General features: G+C 35.2%; 2 protein-coding genes across 2 annotated transcripts; both read right to left on the bottom strand.

Moving 5' to 3' along the window:
- Nucleotides 1-7683: 7683 nt before the first annotated feature.
- LOC143571633 (protein FAR1-RELATED SEQUENCE 7-like) lies at nt 7684-8544 on the bottom strand. Its single transcript, XM_077057010.1, has 3 exons — nt 8437-8544; nt 7997-8213; nt 7684-7931 (listed from the first exon to the last, which is right to left on the bottom strand). Exons 1-3 carry the CDS (start codon nt 8542-8544, stop codon nt 7684-7686), a joined length of 573 nt encoding a protein of 190 aa, XP_076913125.1.
- Nucleotides 8545-8720: 176 nt separating this feature from the next.
- LOC143571632 (protein FAR1-RELATED SEQUENCE 5-like) lies at nt 8721-16870 on the bottom strand. The gene is made up of 3 exons (XM_077057009.1): nt 16755-16870; nt 16586-16656; nt 8721-9544 (listed from the first exon to the last, which is right to left on the bottom strand). The coding sequence occupies exons 1-3, from the start codon at nt 16868-16870 to the stop codon at nt 8721-8723; spliced, it is 1011 nt and encodes a 336-aa protein (XP_076913124.1).
- Nucleotides 16871-20434: the final 3564 nt, after the last annotated feature.

Raw genomic sequence — 20434 nt, 5'->3', positions numbered from 1 at the left:
CCACGAAGATTTCGGCCATATGATCGATGATTGTATTGGCCTAAGGAGGGAAATTGGGTATCTTCTAAGCAAAGGCCACTTCACAGAGAACCTAGGAAGAAAGAATTAAAGGATCCAGGATCCTGAAGATGTCCCACGGAATGCAGCTCCGCCCACACCTGATGCACAAGTCATCAATTTCATCTCCGGTGGCTCCGATATATGTGGAACCTCTTTCTACTCGGCCAAGAGACATGCTAAAGAAACTAAGTTGGAATACGGAGAACGACCTGTCATATTCACTACCTTAACCAATGGCAAAAGAATCTTCTTCGATGAGGAAGATAAAACGAGCGTCCAGGATCCTCATCACGATGGTTTGATTATAACTCTATTTATTGCTAATAATTATGTGCGCAAGATCCTAGTTGATGGAGGAAGTTAAGTTAACATCATTCAATATGATGTACTCAAGAAGATGAATATCCCAGACTCAGAAATCGTTCCCCGATCATCCGTACTCGTTGGTTTCAGTGGTGAAACTAAGAAAACAATAGGGGACATCAAGCTTCCTATATAAATTCAGGGAGGGAACTCTTATAAAATATTTTGTGTTATAGATAACTTGTCTTGTTGCAATGTAATTCTTGGCAGGCCATGGCTACACGGAATGAAAGTTGTAGCCTCTACTTATCACCGGTGTATAAAACTACCAACTCCTTTGGGGGGATAGTGAGAATATACGGTGACCAAGTGGAAGCTAAGAACTACTATTCCTCATCCATGAAGTCGGAAGCTAAGAAAATGGTAGCATAGCAACTACAAAAACATCCTATGAACGTACTGGAAGCTCGAGAACAAGACCTGAATTAAGTATCCTTGGACCCCGAGGATCCAGACATAAAGGTTTCCCTAGGATCCAGCATCCCTACTAACATTGAAGAGGATCTAGTATAAATTATACTTGTGTAGGATAAAACTTCAAGAAACAAAAAGTAAGTTATAAAAATAAATGAGTTCTTAATATTTTCTAATTATAATAATTTAATTAGTTATATTAATTAAATAAATAAGTATTATGGTTTATTAGTTATATTAACTGAAGAAAGAGAATAATTAATAGTTTCTTTATTTAGCTTTAATCATTTAAAACTTAAAACAAAACTAGTGGTCCATATTCATTTCTTACATATTTTACAATAATATCATTTCTCTCATGAACCATCCTATATATATATATATATATATAATAAAAATGTTTGGCTCGTTAATCGGCTCAAGCTCGACAATGAAACTTGGGCTTGTTTATAGAACACGCTTATTTTTAGGCTCGGGCTGGTTTAGATTTTTTTCACAAGCTCGCAAGCGTTGATATGGTTGAATTTAATTGGTTATTATCGATGTTAGATTAATAATTAAGCAGGCTAGACAAGTTAGTGTCCATATTATTTACATATTAAAAAGTTTATTTTTCTTATTAGGCACCTTGCATGAAGGTTGAAGATGGTGAAAGAGGTTAACAAGTGTGGTGAAGTTTTTAGTTTTTATTCAAATATTTTTTATTTTTCTTTTTATATGATTGATATTTGACTTGACTTGAGAGTTATTAGACATATAATATGCATATAGAATGCGATTGGTGTGTGTGTTTAGAATGTGATCAAACTTTTAGTTTGTGGTAAAGATATTATGATTTCTATATTTAATGGTTTAATTTGTATTTATGTTGGTAGACGGATAAAAATGACACTGAAAGTCCAAAATGTTTTTAATGTCATACGGAAAAAAAATGTCACTAAAAGTCCAAAAATTTTTTAATGGCAATGGATAAAAGTACCACTGAAAGTCCAAAATGTTTTTAACATACAGAAAAAAATGTCACTGAATGTCCAAAATGTTTTTCATGGCATACAGAAAAAAAATGTCACTAAAAATCCAAAATATTTTTAATGGCATCCGAAAACATGCCACTGAAAGTCCAAAATAATTTTAATGGCATACGAAAAAAAATGTCACTAAAAGTCCAAAATAATTTTAATGGCATACGGAAAAATGTGCCACTAAAAGCCGAACAGTTTTGTGTGGCAAATGAGAAAAATGTCACTAAAAGGCTTTTTATAATAGCAGTTCTAATGACACTTTTTTGTGTCACTCATTCCAACAAGATTCTTTAGTGACACTTCTTTGGTTTCTTATGACATTTTTTGTATACCATCAAATGGCTTTTTATTTGCGGTGAGATAAAAACCAAAGTTTCGGTTTTATTGTATTTTCAACTTCTTAAATGATATTAATGATGGATATTTAAATATAAATTAAACTAGCATAAAGAACCCGCGCATCGTTGAATAGTATATTAGACACAGAGAGTTAAGCAAGATAAAGAGTAAACTTTAGGATTGAATTCCATACCAAAATCAAGCTCTATTAACCCCTTCTCTAATTGCCCTTCTCCATCATCCCAAACGTTGCACATGATAATTTGTGCGCCTTATTTTTTATAAAAATCAACCTGCAAGAAAAATAGAAAGAAAACAAAATCGATATTTACATGAGCAAATCTGGTCTTTATTTCCTAGAATAAAAATAACTTAATGCGTATGGTAACATTACCTGATGTAGAAGACTAAATGTTTGCCAAAAACTTAGCACCATGTAAACTTAGCGTTAGCACCTGTTTGAAACTTCAACCAAAAATGACACCCCTATATATTGGTATCTAGAATAAACAGACAATATTAGTGGGTATTCGGTCAAGATTCTAACCCAAAACCCGGCCCGTTAACACAAAAACCAAAACATATTAAATGCAAATGAGTCGGTATACGGTAAAAATTCAATTACCTGCGCCAATGTCACCGTGAAACAGAACCGATGTAAAAAAGGCGTAAAAAGTAGTTGCAGGTCATAACGGGCCAATTTAGAAAGAGCTTAGAATGGGTGGATCGGAAAGGGTACGGGACAGAATGGTTGCGTGTTAGGACATGCCAATTTAGAATACTATTTTGCATAACCATTATAGTAAAACACTATTACATGCCTACACTATTGCAGGTGCTAACTTAATTACTGCAGCATTTTGCTCGGATTATATATATAAGACCAAACCTACAAATAGTGAACTTATGGTACAACTGCACTATCATTTTTGTCTGCGGTAGAGTTACGTGTACCGGGCCACGTTGAGCGTCCAGTGCTATGTACCCAGCTCGGCGTGTTTGGTTTCGGTTATGCATCGGATGCTGCGTCACGTCGGAATTGAGTGGCGTTGTGCCTGTTTCGCATCGAGTGCCACTTTCCTTTCCTGAGATGTTTTGGTGTCAGTTATGCGTCCAATGTCGCGTAGCGGGCAGAGTTGTGTGCCTTGTTCGGGTTTCTTACCTGACTTGTTCCGATGTTGGTTATGCATATAATGTTGCATTATGAGCGAATGGAACATTCTGGGCAGTTATGCAAATGCCATGTAGATGATCAAACCCTGTCAAGATATGATTTTTATTAAAGAGGACATAATATTTCAAATTTGAAAGCCAAATTTAAAATTAAAAACGAATTGGAGCCAATGTGAGCACAAATAGCTGATTACTAACATTTTCAGATCCAAACCTCGAATTTAGATGTGTCGCCAGCTCTCGATGTCTCACTCTCATATCCTCTTACGACTTCTTCCATCGTTGCCGGCGGTGAATTCGGTTTGCAAAAAACAAAAACTATAAACTACAATAGATTCGAATACATACCTGTGCAAATGTGAAGGGAGTGGCATAGATATAAACAAAAAAACACCGCTTCTCATTGGCTTCGTGGTGGTCACCGATATATAGTTTCATTTGTCGGATAAACGATTGTCTGGCAGTTACCACAAAATAATATTATGTTCGATTTTTTGGTGTAATGTATTCTTGTGTTTACGAAAGAAGAAGAGAAGTTGCAAAGAGAGGCACGTGTAAAGTAAAGGAAACGTGGAGCAAGCTGAAGTCATCCGAAAATGTACAATAATTACTACAACATGTACTATATACTCAAGCATAAAAACAAAGAAACAGTAACACATTGTTATTAGAAAGTTGTAAAATAATATATATATATATATATAATAATGATATAGTAAACCATAAATAAAAAAAATACCAAAAAGTAAATTAGATTCAGGCTCAACCTTTTCTTTATTTTCTCTTGAAAATTTTTATATTGATTGTTGATATAATTTTATAAACAGCAAATATATCTATAAACCAATGAAAAGGATCTAGCAATGAAATAGATACATAAGTATAAACACAAAAAAGAGGTATGCTAAGAGGGGTGGGGGTGGTCCGTGACGGGGGCTCCATCACTCGTGTTGGAGGGTGGAACACCGTCACCGCCCACCCCATCACTCGTGATGTAGAAATCAACGTGATGGTGATCACGGAACATGCCCATATACGTGATGGCGAACTCTCTCTCCCTATATATATACCCCAAATACACTCCTTTCACTCACACAAAAACCTATTTCTATACATATATATATATATATAGAGAGAGAGAGAGAGAGAGCGCGGTTATCGTACATTAATCCCTTATCGTACAAACGCTACGCGACACAATCAAGCATCCGATCAAGTTTTATAAAACACGCGCCTCTTTCTTCAAAAAGGGTAACATCGTCAATTAGTCTCCCTAAAATCACTCGCAATAATCAAACTATTAATCAACTAATCTCGGCGACGAAGCGTACTCATTCAATCAACTAAAACTATAAACTATTTCGGCGATGAAGCAACTGAAGCACACTACATTCAATCGTAATGAAGATGGGTAAAACAAAGAACCCTAACTCATCTGCTTCAACGAAGGAACGAAGATCAAAGCATAAACAAGATAAACCTCAGATTACTAATAAATAAGGTGTTTGTTTATTATTCCTGTAATCGTTTTAGGTTTTAGAGAGATTTTAATAGTTGTTTTCATAAGCGTTTGACAACAATCAGTAGATGTAATCGTTTTAGGGTTTAATTTTATGTTAAATTGTATTATTTGTTTTTAATTATTGGTTATTACGTTGTCAATTAACCTCTGTTTGTAAGCGTTTGGTAATTGTTCTTAATTATTAAATAACACGTTCTTTAACTTGTCTTGTGCGTTTGATGAGCGTTTGGTAAGCTTGTTTGTGATAACTGAACAACTGGTTCTGCATATAGTATTAGGCATTTGATGAGCGTTTTGAAGTTATTTAACATCTGAGTTTTATGTGTGATCAGTTAAGCGAAAGGTTAAAACAAAACAAGTTGATGTCGGAGTCAAAAAACTTAAGACAAAACATGTTGAAGCAAACTATGATTCGGACTTTGAAGTTCCAATCAACAAATTTTTATCAAATAAGAGGAAAGAGGTGGAAGAGAGTAGTTCAAACTCAGACTTCCAAAAACCAAGGAAGAAGGTTGTTAAAGAAAAGAAGCCAGCTGAGAGGGTACAAAGGAAACCTTTTGTTGAATTTATAGATAGAAAGTTGCGGCTCAGATGTGCACCATTTAACATTGTCGATGCAGTGAGTGCAATGAGCTCTGACCAAAAAGATTGTTTGAAAGAAATGGGATTTGGTTCAATATTAAACCTGCAAATTAACCAACCTCCATCAATGTTAGGGCATTGGTTGTTGATGAACTATGATCACCGGTTTAATGAATTGAACATCGACAGTGGTGTTATTAAGATAACAACAAAAGTTCATGAGGTGTTGGGTATACCAATGGGTAAGATACCCGTTTTAGACAGGAGTAGACCAAGGTTGGTGGATGATGCAACTACAGATCTGTTCAAGAACCAATTCCCGACTCCAAGAATAACTATAAAGCATGTGAGGAGAAATTGATGGCTGATCAAGGAGTTGGTGACATGTTTAAAATTAATTTTCTTGTGTTGTTCAACACATGTATATGATTTATAACAAAATCAACAATAGTCAAACAACGATTCATCACCGCAATCGATAAAATCTCATATATTCCAAAGATGGACTGGAGCAGCTATGTAATTGAAAACCTAAAGATGACAAAGGAAGAATGGAAAGATGTCAATGAACAATACAACGATCCAATCACCTTTCATACGATGCTTTACACACATAAGTACCAGAAGAAATATGGTCCATTTAGGTCTCCGGTTCACAACACCTGCAGTCAACTACATAACAACAACAACTCTTGCAAGGATGGAGAAATACTTGTATAATAATGGACCTCCTTTATATGATGATTATGAAAACGAGGAATACGCTCCTGCATGTGAGAATGATGTTGAAAACAAGGAAGCTAATGTTGAAACTGCAAACAAAAGATTACTTGAGCCTACAACTAATAATCATATCACACAAAAAAACTCAAAAAAACACACAAAAAAATGTTTTCAAGTGATAAAGCCGTGAAATGCCAAGTTTCCTGCATATGATTTCAAGTGAACGCCAAGCTTGATCTTGAGAAAGAAAAGAACGAGAAGTTTCTCTACGCCCTTCAATACTCACAGGACTACGTGCTTCAAGAGAAATCAAAAACTCTTGATGCATACAATGAACTCATGGAGCTACCAGACAGTGAGTTCAAGACACAGACTGCTGAGTTCCTCAAGCAGCAGACTACATGCTACGATTCCGTGTATGGTACTTTGGTTGACACGGTTTCAAATTTGTCAGCCAACATGGAGTTCAAGGTAGATGAGCGTGAGAAGATCAAGAAACAGGGAGTGGTGGGGGTTGATGGGGGCTGACGGGGTCTGATGATGGGGTCTGATGGGGTGTAACCCGATGTATTAAATAAATAAATAAAAATTTTATCTTTTGTTATACGTTTGTCATACTCTTGTCATACGCTTGTTATACGTTTGTGAAATGCTTGAGTAAAAAAAGGTAACTACATAACACACAATCTAAAACACAAAAACCTAACTCTTTCTATCTAAAACAATCAACTACGAATTCACTGTTGCAGTTGCTGCTGCAATGCTTTACAAGTTCTTTGTTGTGGCCAGATAGGTGACAAATTTGACACTCCTATAACCCTTCCCAGAGCGACTAATGGCTATCTCTTTCTTTGATTTAATTCTTTTGTGTGAGCCACGAACCTTGTTTCTTATTCTAGTAGGTACACGAACGGTAACTTCTGATGGTTGTTCAAAACTTAAAATAGCAGCAAATCTATCCCTTTTAGATGGGCGTACCCTTTCATACCGAGTTAAGTCTGCTTTTCCAGTCATCAAATTCATCTCTTCTCTAACTTTAATTAATTCATCAATATTTGCAACATAACTATTGATAAGGTATTAACCGACATACTTTATTTCTCTTGAAATTTCTTTTATCTTCCAGTTCTGATCACTACCAAACTCTGACATTGGAATTGTTCTGATATTCACCGCAGCCTCTTTCCTCCATCGATCATTTATATATATTTTAGGGAATTTCTTGACTTGATACATATTCATGACGTAGAATATATGCCGACACAACAAATCATATTGTTCGAATCTTTTGCAGGAGCATGTTGCAATAAACTCTTCACCAAACTCACCGTCCTTCTTAAACACAACCTAAAAAAAGTAAAAAGCTTAGTAAATGCTTGTTAATTAACTTAAACTTCAACAACTTTAAACTAAATGCTTAATAAATGCTCATAGTTACCTCCAAAAAACCTGGAACATATGCATTAAAATCCATTATTTTACACCTCAAAAACCCCCTTCTTCTTCTTCTTCTTCTTCTTCATAAGAACTGAATTGTGAAACACCACCAAAAAATTCATTCATTTCATCTTGAAGATCATTAAATATAGCTCTTGTATATATCCTAACTGCTTCCCTTTCAAGATAACTTCTGGTTTCTAACTGCGGATACGTGTACCTTCTATCATGATCACATCGTCTGCCATTGTATCTCTGTATCTCCATACAAAAATCAAAATGGTTGAAAAACTCAACTAATGTTAATTGAGAATTTGTAGCGTTTCCAAAAAAATGGTTTTCTCTGATCTTGATGTTGTACGCATCAATCCAGACAAAAGTTCATCTTTATAAAAAGCAGGTATCCAGTCAAATCTGATTTCATACATATCAGTAAGCCATTTATTCTTGTCAAGCTCAAACTCAACCATTATAGCTTGCCATTTTTCCTCAAATTCTAAAGGACCAATTGAATCGTTCCACACAATGTTACATAGCCTACTCTTAAAATCTCCGTTGTTACATAAATCAGCCCCCACCTGATACACAAAAAACATGTTAAAACACTTGTGTAAACGCTCGTTGTCACAATATATAATCATGTTTCGCTCATAAAACGCTCACATATTAAACATCAAAAGAAAAGGACTATTGCCATTAAACGCTTGTCAAACGCTCATTATTCAAATTGCGTAAAACACAATTAAGAAAGTTACCTTATCAGCAACTTTCTTCATGATATGTCACATACATAACCTATGCCTTGTATGGAAACACAACTGCAATAGCTTGCTTCATAGCAGGGTCTTGATTAGTAACAACAACCTTCGGTGCATGACCAAACGACTTAAGTAACATTGCAATAACCATGTGTACGATTCAATAGTTTCATAAGCTAGTAATCCAGCACCGATGGTAACACTATGACAATGGTTATCAATTGCTGTGAACAGGACAAAAAGCATCTTGTACCAGTACATAGAAAATCATATAAAAAAACACACAAAAACATATACATACAGACAATCCTATACATACACACAAACTTACTTGTTAGTCTTAAATGTAGCATCAAAAGATATAATATCTCCAAATGCAAGATAATTACCCTTTGAAGTCTCATCAGCCCAAAACATACGAATTAACTCACGATCATCATTGACATCATATTCAAAAGAATAATCGGATGAAAATCTTTTCTTCGCACACAATCTCTGAACAATTATCTCAGCATCATACTCTCTAATATAACAATTCAAAACTTGTTTAAAATTCTTACAATCATCTTTAGTTGCACCTGCCTTTTCAAACCCACCGTACTGTGTTCTCATAAGGTTAAACGCTTTAACTGGTCCAAAGTTCATATTAGAAAGCTCATAAATAGCTTCCTCTTGGACATGTGTTAACTTCCTCGCTGAACGAACAAACTGCATATCAGAATCTGCAACCATTCTATGATTATGGCCTTCAACAAAATCATCTACCTCAAAAAAACCACCGTCAACAGATTTCAACTGTATATGTGCTCTACAACAACATCTAATTGTCGGCATCTTCCTCCTTTTGTAATATGGCTTGCTTGATTCATTATAATCACCTTTTGAATCATACATTTTAGCTGGCTTTTGACCTTCTTTACAACAAGTAAAGTACTTGGTCTTTAGTACACCACCATGCACGTAAGATCCACCTTTACGAGCTCCAAATCCAGCTTTTTTAGCATATCCACAATAAAAATCAAATGCTTGATCAATTGACGAAAACATCATTCCTTTAACAGGTCTGTATGAAGAAGCAACTTCAGGAATGATATCAACCCCTTGACCTTCAACCAAAACACTTGAATCATCTACACAAAAATCCAAACCCGCTAAAAAATTATAATCAAACCATTTTAACAATCCTAATAGTAACACGCTCATAAGACGCTCATATTATACAACATTATAATCAGCTCATATTCATATATAGCAACACGCTCATGATACGTTCGTATTATGAAACATCAAAAATCAAAGCCAGTCCTAATATGAACACGCTCGTAACACGCTCATAAACTAGACTAATCAATTATCATGTGATTCTCATGAGAACTAACATACATATTTACCCCCCCTAATTATAAACATACTATACATCTACAATTGATTAATTCAAACACAACAAAAACTTACATTCGCGATAGTCTTCCATTTCAAACCCCTAAAATCACAAAAATCGCTTGAAAAACTGATTCGTGTACTCAAGAGAGCTCAATTGATAGTTTTTGGTACAAAAATTGTTTCGTAAAATAAGAAATTGATTCTGATTAAGCTAAATATCAGGATCGTAACTGTTTATACGCAAATTACCAAATTTAAATGACGACTCAAAAAGACATTCGTACCCATCTCGCTTAAAAATACACGGGATCTCCTAAACAGCTTTCAACTGAATGATAAGTGTAGATCGACGCTTGCTGTTGTCGCGTACTGTTTTATACGATAGGGAATAGCGTATTCCATCTTTTCTCTCTCTCTCTCTCTCTATATATATATATATATATATATATATATATATATATATATATATATATATATATATAAACCCATCACACTACCACCACCCCCATTAAATTCCATCACTAGTGATGGAATGTGGTGGGGTGAGGTGGCACACTACCATTGGGTGTGGTGAGTGATGAAAATTAGACCACCCCCACTCCTCTAATGATCAATTACAACGGAGATTTTCAAAATTAAAAAAAAAAACCTAGTCTTCATCCTTAAGCTATTCTCACCCAAAGGAAGTTAAGGGACTTGATATTTTCAACGACTCAATCAATCTAATCTGTGGCGGCACGACGGTTTTGAGGCCTAAAGCGAACAAAATATTTGGAGGCCTTCTTCAAGTTTCACGAGTATAAAACATGCTCATTTATTTGGGTTTGAGATACAATAATAAGTTTTTTAAAACGAATGTTGTATTATAATAGTCAATGATATTTTTTATGTAATAATAGCTACCAACTTCTTGCTATATATCGACTGGTTGTCGTGTTTCGTATATTGTAAGGCCCCGATACCGGTGCCCTAATTTGGACGTTCGATTTACTAATAAACACAGTTCTAAATATCATAATTAATTAAAACATTCGCGGAATATTAAAACTTTCATAAACATTACAATCACATCCATAACTTTGTCTTTAACGATCATATTGTCTTTCGAATCAAAAACATTAATTAAAAACGTCTTAGGTCTTCAGATACCGGACTCTTATTCTTCTGCCATGTGCCCTGCTCAAGCCAGCTGTCTCATTCTACTCACCTGCGTGAATACTAAAAGTCAGCTACGCTGAGTGAGTTCTAGTTAATCATACCACATACAACACAATCATAACTACATATTTTCGTACATACTTCATACTTTCATATTTGCATAACCACACCTTACGTTTTAAAGAGCATTACACTCTATAACCTTCGCTATATTATTAGGGTATGCAAACCTTTAACCTTCGCATATATTATTAGGGTATGCAACCCTTTAACCTTCGCATATATTATTAGGGTGTGCAACCCTTTAACCTTCGCATATATTATTAGGGTATCCAACCCTTTAACCTTTGCATATATTATTAGGGTATGCAACCCTTTAACCTTCGCATATATTTTTAGGGTATGCAACCTTTTAACCTTGCCTTACCTTTCATTATCATATCCATACATTTAATACCATACATATCATAGTCGTACATACTTCCTTATTCAGATACACATATCATACATACTACACTATACTTGCCTTAACAATACGCGCAATACCCGAAGGTCGTTCACGTACTGCCAAGCATACATACCTAACTATCACAATCGTCATTAAGACATACACTTACCATTTAAGGTAAGTGTATTAACATTCACATCGAGTATGCACACAGCCCCGAAACATAACAAGGAAACGGGGATAGAAACTCACCTGAATACGGTTACGTTCACCGTTTATGGTAATCCCTTTCTTGAGCTGTGCATGACTAACCGTTTAACAATTAAATGTATCAATTAACTATCATTACTCATATCGCATTTCTAGTCTAGATATAACCCTCAACGAACTAGGGTCCGGGGCCAGCGCCCCTGGCAGTGGGGTTCTAGGGGCGGCAGCCCCTAGCGGGGTCCAAGGGGCAAAGCCCCTGGCTGGGGTTAACACATTTTCATTAACCGTCTTAACACATTTTTCATTAGGATTTTAAATTATTTTCTAATTCGTTAACTCATTTGCTATAACGAATTAAGCCTGGTTCGCTAACTAATTCATTACTTTCATAATCTAATTCGTTAAATGATTCGTCATCTGGTCATCATCTGATTCGTCATTCCAATTCTTTATCTGAACAAGCCCTGATTCGTTACCTTATTCCTAACGAATTGGCGAGTAACAAATCACCTGATTCGTTATCTGGTTCGTTAACGGATTCGTGATTTGGTTCGCTGTCTAGTTCTTTATTTGGGCATAAAAAAATGGGTGAACTGATTCGTTGTTTGTGCCAAATAAATTGGCGAACTGATTCGTTATCTTGCCTTAATGAATTGGTTAGTTGATTCGTTACCTTACACCAATCTTATCCAGACTTTGACTCAGGGACAAAGTCAAAATCGCTAAGAACACCAATTGGTCAACGTTTCTTAGATTTGCAATTAAACCTTCGTTTCTTAACGAAACATCATGATTTTGGTATCAATGGATTCGGAATTACAACGCCTACAAACCCTAATCGTCAATTCACCCAAATATTCACGTTTATGAGGTGCGTTTATGCATCTTTATTACGGGTTCTTTTAGGTTCACAATTAACATATCAAATGTTAATCCATTTCAGTAATCTTTGTTTCGCTGGATTCGTTTTTAACATACTAAAACAGATCTATGATTTCTAGACGTAATCCGGACCTAAACGAACAAGTTCTCGATATAAACGTACCTTAAACGAGTTGATCTACGAACACGATCTAGTATTGATGTAGGTTTGGCTCATAACGACGTTCCAGCACCAACAAGCTTGAGTTTTCGCCTTCGGATCTAGGTTCGGGTTATAGGATAGTGTTTATGTGTGTTTTCCAAGGTATAGGCTATGGTGTAGAGATGGATAAAAATGGAAAGGATTAGGGTTTAAGGGGTTTTTATACTCCCTTAAGCCCATGGACCTAAGGCACATTCCATCTTATATTCCATCTTCTAAAGTCCAAGTCCATCATCTTACAGTTTATTTATCTAAACCGACACAAGACACTTTATTGAATAAACGAAATTTCATTTATTATTATAACAAAAAATAGGATGTTACATATATATTAAATTTATGAGTTTTAGTTAAATAAAGACAAAATGGCAAAAGACGTCCTTTACGTTTGGTCTGATTTTCAGTAAACGTCCTTTATCGAAACAAATAGCAGAAGACATAATTCATGTATCAAATTCCTTTCAACTTACATCCTTTGACACTAACCCAGTTAAAATTTTTCGTTAACTTTGATCATGTGCTTTGCACATGAGGGTAGTGTGGTCATTTACATTATTATTTAATAACTAAAAATATTATAAAATTACATAAGATTTTGACCATCTCTCTCTCTCTCTCTCTCTCTCTCTCTCCTGCAAATCTTCACCATCTATCTCTCTTTCTCTCTCTCACACACACACAAACCTCTCCGGAAACAGTGGTGGCGGCCGGGAATATCACCGGAGTTTAGATACTAGTAAATTAAGGCTAAGCAATCTTCGGGTATATCATAAGTGTAATCAACGGTTGAATCGGGAAATTTGGGAAGTGGGTTTTCGTCGGAGTGGGTGAAATCGGCTAAGTATATCATGGATCTACTATGGAAGATGTGGTGCTTATTTTTTGGTTGGGGTGGTGGTTTCCATAGATGGTGGTGGAGAGAGATGACAGGTGGTGGTGGTGGTGGTGGAGACACAGATTTGAAAGACGATGATGGTGGTCAAGTGGGGATTTAAAGGCGGCGACAATGGTTGTTTCAGGTGGTAATCGGGGTTCAAAACATGTGTGGGCATGGATTAGGGATTCAAACTAGATCTGTACATGGTGGAATCCTTGATTGGTTATGGTGGCTTAATGGTGGGTGTGACGAGATCTGGGAAAAACAGAGGGTGCAGAGTAGGCGGCGGCGGCGAGATGGATTTGGTGTTGTCGTGGTCGGAGTTGGTGTGAAATGGATTTGGTTATGGTGGCTTAATGGCCGATGGTGGTATAGTGGTGGCCAAAGTTTATAGAGATGGATTTGGTGATGGCCGGAGTTGATGGTGGTATGGTATGGGGGCGGTGGCCGGAGTTGATGGTGTTGGATGGTCGTGGCCGGAGTTGATGGTGTTGAATGGTGGTGATGAAGAAGATGATTATTACACAAAAGGTCAAATCTTTAGTCTAATTACACAAACAATCCTTAAAGGCGTAAAATGACCACACTACCCTCATGTGCAAAGCACATGATCAAAGTTAACGGAAAATTTTAACTGGGTTAGTATCAAAGGACGTAAGTTGAAAGGAATTTGATACATGAATTATGTCCTCTGCTATTTATTTCGATAAAGGACGTCTACTGAAAATTAGACCAAACATAAAGGATGTGTTTTGCATTTTGTCTTTAAATAAAAGAGTGATTTATATATAATATTAATTCAAGGTGTATGCATATAACTAAATAACTTAAATCAGAATTGAGAAACAAAGGAAAACAAATAAATTATCGTATGAATCATGATAACTAATAATATGTGTGAAAAAATAAGAAAAATAAAGGTTTAGAATATCACCAGCTGAGAATCGAACTTGGGAAAATTAGGAGGAAAGAAGTAACTGTAACATTCAGCCAGCGGATCAGTTTAGAATTTTGTTTTGTAACTAAGTTACTTAATTTATTAACACATGTTTTTATATACACATATATAAAATTTGAAATGAAGGCCTTACTTATTTTCGGGCCTCAAGCTCTAGCTTTACCCAACGTTACTGTTGGGCCGACCCTAATATCTAATCTGTCCATACTTCTAACATGTGGCATGACTAAAATCATGTACATCTATAGTAACAAATACCGACCCACGCCACAAGGCGCTACAAAATCTATGTCTATGAAAGGGCCTAATTGGCTAAATGTACCCATATACAAGAGTCCAAACCATGCCCATACAAAGGCCTAAGTTGTACATATACAAGGACCTGAACTGCAAAATAGACTTATTGCTTTAGCACATAACTCATACTTTTATAAGAGCATCTATAATTAGGATGAGCAAAACCGGTATCGGTACCGAATCGGTACCAAAGTTTTAAGTTTCGAGATCCGTTCGGTACCGGTACCGGTACGGTTCAGTACCGATATTTCCTGATTTTTTATCCTCAGTACCGGTACCGTCCCGGTACAAGTACCGAACAGAATATTTCGATACTGGTACCAAGAATTTCCGATTTTCGGTACCGGTATCGGTACAGTACTATGCTCATCCCTAATCTACAACAAGGGGAAAACCCTCTCTGGATCTACATGACTGCAGACTAATAAGAAAGTAACTCCACCATTATAGCAATTAAATTTGTGAATAAAGTCCTATTTTACAAACTTGTAAAGGACTTCAAAATGTGGCCCACTTTCTCTCTTTCTCTCTCTCTCACACACACACACTCTATATATATACATATTTTAATATTTTTTTAATTGGTTTGTAGAGGTTTGTTGTTGTGGGTAAAAAATGAGGTTTTTGAGAAAATATTGGAATAAGATGTGGCGATGAGGTGTCGGTTTGTACGAGTTTGTTGTTATAGATGCTCTAACCTTTACTATATTCACATACGCACATTACTCCAATAATATAGGAACGGGGATCCAGCTAAAACCCCACTATCAAAGAAACTGTGCGGACTGCACCCTTGAATGTTATCGCTTTCCTAAGTTTTCACATAACTACATAGTATAGTATTCACGTTTTCGCATGCTACTGGTTTATGCTTGGCCATGCAAAAGCTTACAACTATGCAACTACCATTAGAGAAAAATATACTCTAAGCAAAATCTATATTCTATGCAAAAACTTAACTAAGTGAAAACTAATATGATGCAAGAACTAAGCCTAAAGCGAAAACTAGTCTTAGTCTTAATGTGAAAACTACATTCTAAGACAAAAACCTATCAAAAGCGAAATATCTGTGCAAAAATAAAGATGGTTACCAAATATTTTTGAAAGATTCCTTTTCATCCCATGATGTTATACTTACATTCCCTTGACTTCATGTTTAAATTCATTTAGTCCATAAAACGGAAATAACATTCGATTATTTGTAATTCGATACATTGAACACCCCTAATATGATCTGCTCCAGACTTCCAACCATCTTCACATGCCGATGCATTAACATGATAAGCAATATACTTGACCATTATTGATCATAACGAAGTGAATTCGTGTATATAGAACTTCTGATGATGGTATTGTTCATAAAGATCATCAGAATTAATTAATAAAATATATATGTTTAGCATTTATGATTGATCTCTATTCTCTAGTATTACTTTAATTAAAAACATTAAAAACAGATGTCGAATCACCATTGATCTCTCCATATAAAAACTGAAAGGTACCTTGGACGCACCGACAAGTAACTCCAGTCCTGCCATAATCAGAGGGGACAACAATTGGATTGCGCATTCTCTCTCTCTCTCATGCAACATAAACTATCCTCAATCCTCACACGGTACTTACATGGCACTTTTCTATAAGTACGAATCTATACATAAATGACATTAATAAGCCCATAGTCACATCTAAGCAAGCCTTCATACGTTTTTATAACTTGATAATCCCCAACCTTAAATAATAATCTTCATAGCCATGAGTTCCCTTGATCTGAATCTACCCGCAAACTTAGACCTCTTGCGCGATTCATCGCTTTCCTCTTTGTCATCTTCTTCTTCATCGTCAAGCAACCTGGAGCAACAAGTATTCTCATGCAACTATTGCAGTAGACAATTTTATAGTTCACAAGCACTTGGAGGTCACCATAATGCTCACAAGCTGGAACGCACCTTGCCACCTTGGCTAAGAAATGCAGATACCTCAACTCAGGAGTTAAATTCTGGGACCAGCTGCTATTAAGGTCTGGTGGTTCAGGCCGCGTTGGTTGGGTGCGGCCACCCTTCATGAATCAGGGACATGTTGCGAATGAGACTCTTCAAGAAGATTTTATTGATTTATCACTCAGGCTTTAAGCAAATAAATGTATTTATATGTACCGGGCTCCAATCACCGTGATCGAAAAACTGGAAAAAATTAGAAGGGATTTTTTATGGGGAAGCACGATGGGTAAAAGGAAAATACATTGGGTTAATTGGGAACGTGTCGTTGCGGATAAAAATCTAGGAGGCCTCGGGATTGGATTGTTACGAGATATAAACTTGAGCCTCCTTGTTAAATGGTGGTGGAAGTTTAAAACACAACCGGAGAGGTTATGGCGGCGTGTAATAACGGTATACATTTTAACTCACGTAGTATCAATCCTATCCCGAGCTTGTCCATTCCATCAAGTGTGTGGAGTAATATAGTCAAGATTAATGGAGTGTTCATCAATCGAAATGAATCATTAAATGCAAGTTTTAAAGTAAAACCGGGAAATGGAAAGAACACGATTTTTTGGTTGGATAGATGGAATGGAGACATGCCACTGTGTTTAAAATTCCCAGCTTTATTTAAGTTAGAAAAGGTCAAACGGTCTTTATGGGAAAAAAACGCATGGTGGTTCATCCTTAGAAGGTTGGAGATGGACATGGGCTAGAGAACCGTCAACATATGAAGAGGTACACGAACTTTGGGGCTGCCTAGACATGTTCCGGGTATGGTACTTGGGCAGGCAGAAGATGAATGGAACTGGTGCCATGATGATGATGGTATTTTTTCTACTTAGTCTTGCAGGTCAATGGTCAAAAATGGCAGCAACATAACCAATGTTTTTGTCATGGAATGGAATACATGGGTACCTCTGAAGGTAAATCTTTTCGGGTGGAAAGCAGAAATGGGGAGACTACCTACATCAGACGAGCTACATAAAAGAGCGGTTCTAGAAAATACAAATATTTTCCCTTTATGTGAAGACGTATTGGAATCGGTGGAACATGTACTCATATCATGCTATGTAGCCTCGGTTGTTTGGCAATTCATAAGTAGTTGGTGTGGGATACCACCAGTTTATGCTTTCTCAGTTAGAGACCTCCTAAAGGAGCACACAAATGTAAGAGCCCGTGATAGAAGGAAGGAAGCAATTCAAACGATCATCTTAACGGCATGTTGGTGCTTGTGGAAGGAGAGAAACGAAACATTGTTCAACAAGACGCAAGTATCAATAAGAAGGCTAAAAGAAGACATCAAGCGTAATTCGTTCTTATGAGTGAAGAATAGGGGGGAAATGGTAGGGCTCGAATGGGAAGATTGGTGTAAATTTAAATTTGATTAATGTTGTACCTAGGTGAGAACTAAATTTTGTGGTGACGTAATTTTGGTGTTCACTTTTTTGAGGGCTAGCTACTTGTTAGTCCTTGTTATCTAATAAATTGGCCGTTCAAAAAAAAAAAAATCTATGTACCAATAAATATGCTATTGTTTTTATTGATATATTGCACCATTTATTAAGTATCGTTTTATTAATAACCATGTATAAACATATATCGGTACATGTTTAAGTTCAAGAGAGAAATGAAATTAATGAGAGAAGTGTGAGAAATGAATCCAACCAATCACAATTTATCTCTTATTTATTTATTTATTTATTTTAATCATAGGGGTAAAGTAGTAAAACAATTATTTGTTTATACTTACTAACTAATAATTATCTAGGAAAGCTACACAATTTATTTTTAAATTGTTTTTATAAGAGTTATCTTCTCTTTTTTTAATGCCTAGTCGATTTCCATATGAAATTCACACTACATCTGAATCATTTTTTTTATGTTTTATCAAATTGAATACAATGATTATCCAAATAATCACACTGGCCCAAATCGGTTGTTTGAAATGCAATTTCGTTGATTATCCATACCCTGAAAGAAAATCAATAGGTTGCAAAATTATTTCCTTTTCAAATATTTATATGCATCCCTTGTTCGATTGATCGAATATCCATATTAATATACAACAAATACGATGGGCTTATCCATGGACATTTCATTCGAATTCTGTTGATTATGCGTATATTAATAAATCTTATAATATAGTCCTTATTATTGCTTCATGTTAATTTTTATCTAATAACTTACATAGACCATACTAATAATTTAGACATATAATTATATTAACTTACACAAACATACTAAGAACCTACATTTTTAGAAATGCCACAGACATATATCGTAATACTATTGCCTACACTGAATATAATAACATACACAAATTATTCATATTAAGCGACATAAACCTACACCATTCAAAAATACCACATATCATCAAACCCAAACAGATAAATATTCTCCCTAATTTTCTACACAGTACCATACACATCCTACATATATTTCATTTTTTAATTCTTTATTTGTTAATTACATTTAAAATATTCTTGTTCTTTTATTAATTTGTAAACATTCGCATCACTTTTTTTTTTCCTACACAACCACTTATGGATCCTACACAAATTGTTATATCCCAAACCACGGACATGTATGTATCCTGCACAAACTCTATATATCACAAACAAAATATTGTTTTTCATTACTACACACCAGTTACACATACTACACAAACAATATAACAATTGTTTTTAACCTACATTAAAAGTTTTATTTAGTGTAGACATCGACTAAGTTGCGTATGTGAATATAAAATGAACAAATTATACCATACACCATGAACAAATTATATCATACACAACCCATAAGTTCCATACACAACATAAATATATTAACCTACACCACTAACATATGTCCTACACAACATAATAGTCACACATAAATAAGATATCAATTGTTTTAACCTACACTAAAAGTTTCATTTAGTCTTTACAATTAATGAATGGGTACCTACTGTAGTGTAGGAATTGGATTTCAATGTAGGGTTATTCACAAAATCTATGTTTCACAATATTATACATTTAAACAATGTTAGCCATAAAATATATTTTTTATCATTCACAATAGTGTAGAAGTCAACGAAATAAAATTCCAGGTTAAATACAAACCAATTAATTTCATTAAATAAAATAAAGAAAAAGCTTGAAAAGAGAAAATTAATAATTAATTGGGGTTGATATAATTGATCAAGAAACTTTGGCTAGATAAGGAAACTCCATTTAACGGGGTTAATTAAGTCCCACACAAATGACAAATTAACCCTTTTTACTTAAAATGATCTTAAAAATATGTCCAAGTAATTACAAAACTGCCATTTCTATTACAAGCCACTGATTATACACAATCAATGGTTCTGATTGATTTCTCGCACTTCTTGCTGTAATTTCATTTCTCTCTTAAACCATCTCCTATAGGTATAAGTACATTTAGCTTACTTTACGTATTAAAGATATAATTACCGATTAGGTACACGCATGCAAGTGCAACGTTAAATGTTCAGTAAATCATCTAGATTCATCTCTCTCTTAATTTTTGCGATTAGACGATGCCCAAATCTTAAAAATTACACTGATTGATACTATATTTTAATCATAGCAATTAGTAGAATGTTACATAGGTAATCTGCATAGATCAAGGATATGTTTTGTATAGCA

Source organism: Bidens hawaiensis, unplaced genomic scaffold (assembly GCF_021521415.1).
Source record: "Bidens hawaiensis isolate Kalapana, Puna unplaced genomic scaffold, B.hawaiensis_p1.1 tig00025450_1, whole genome shotgun sequence".
Lineage (NCBI taxonomy): Eukaryota > Viridiplantae > Streptophyta > Magnoliopsida > Asterales > Asteraceae > Bidens > Bidens hawaiensis.
Note: the sequence above shows the minus strand (reverse complement) of the source record. Positions and strands in the feature narration are given on the sequence as shown.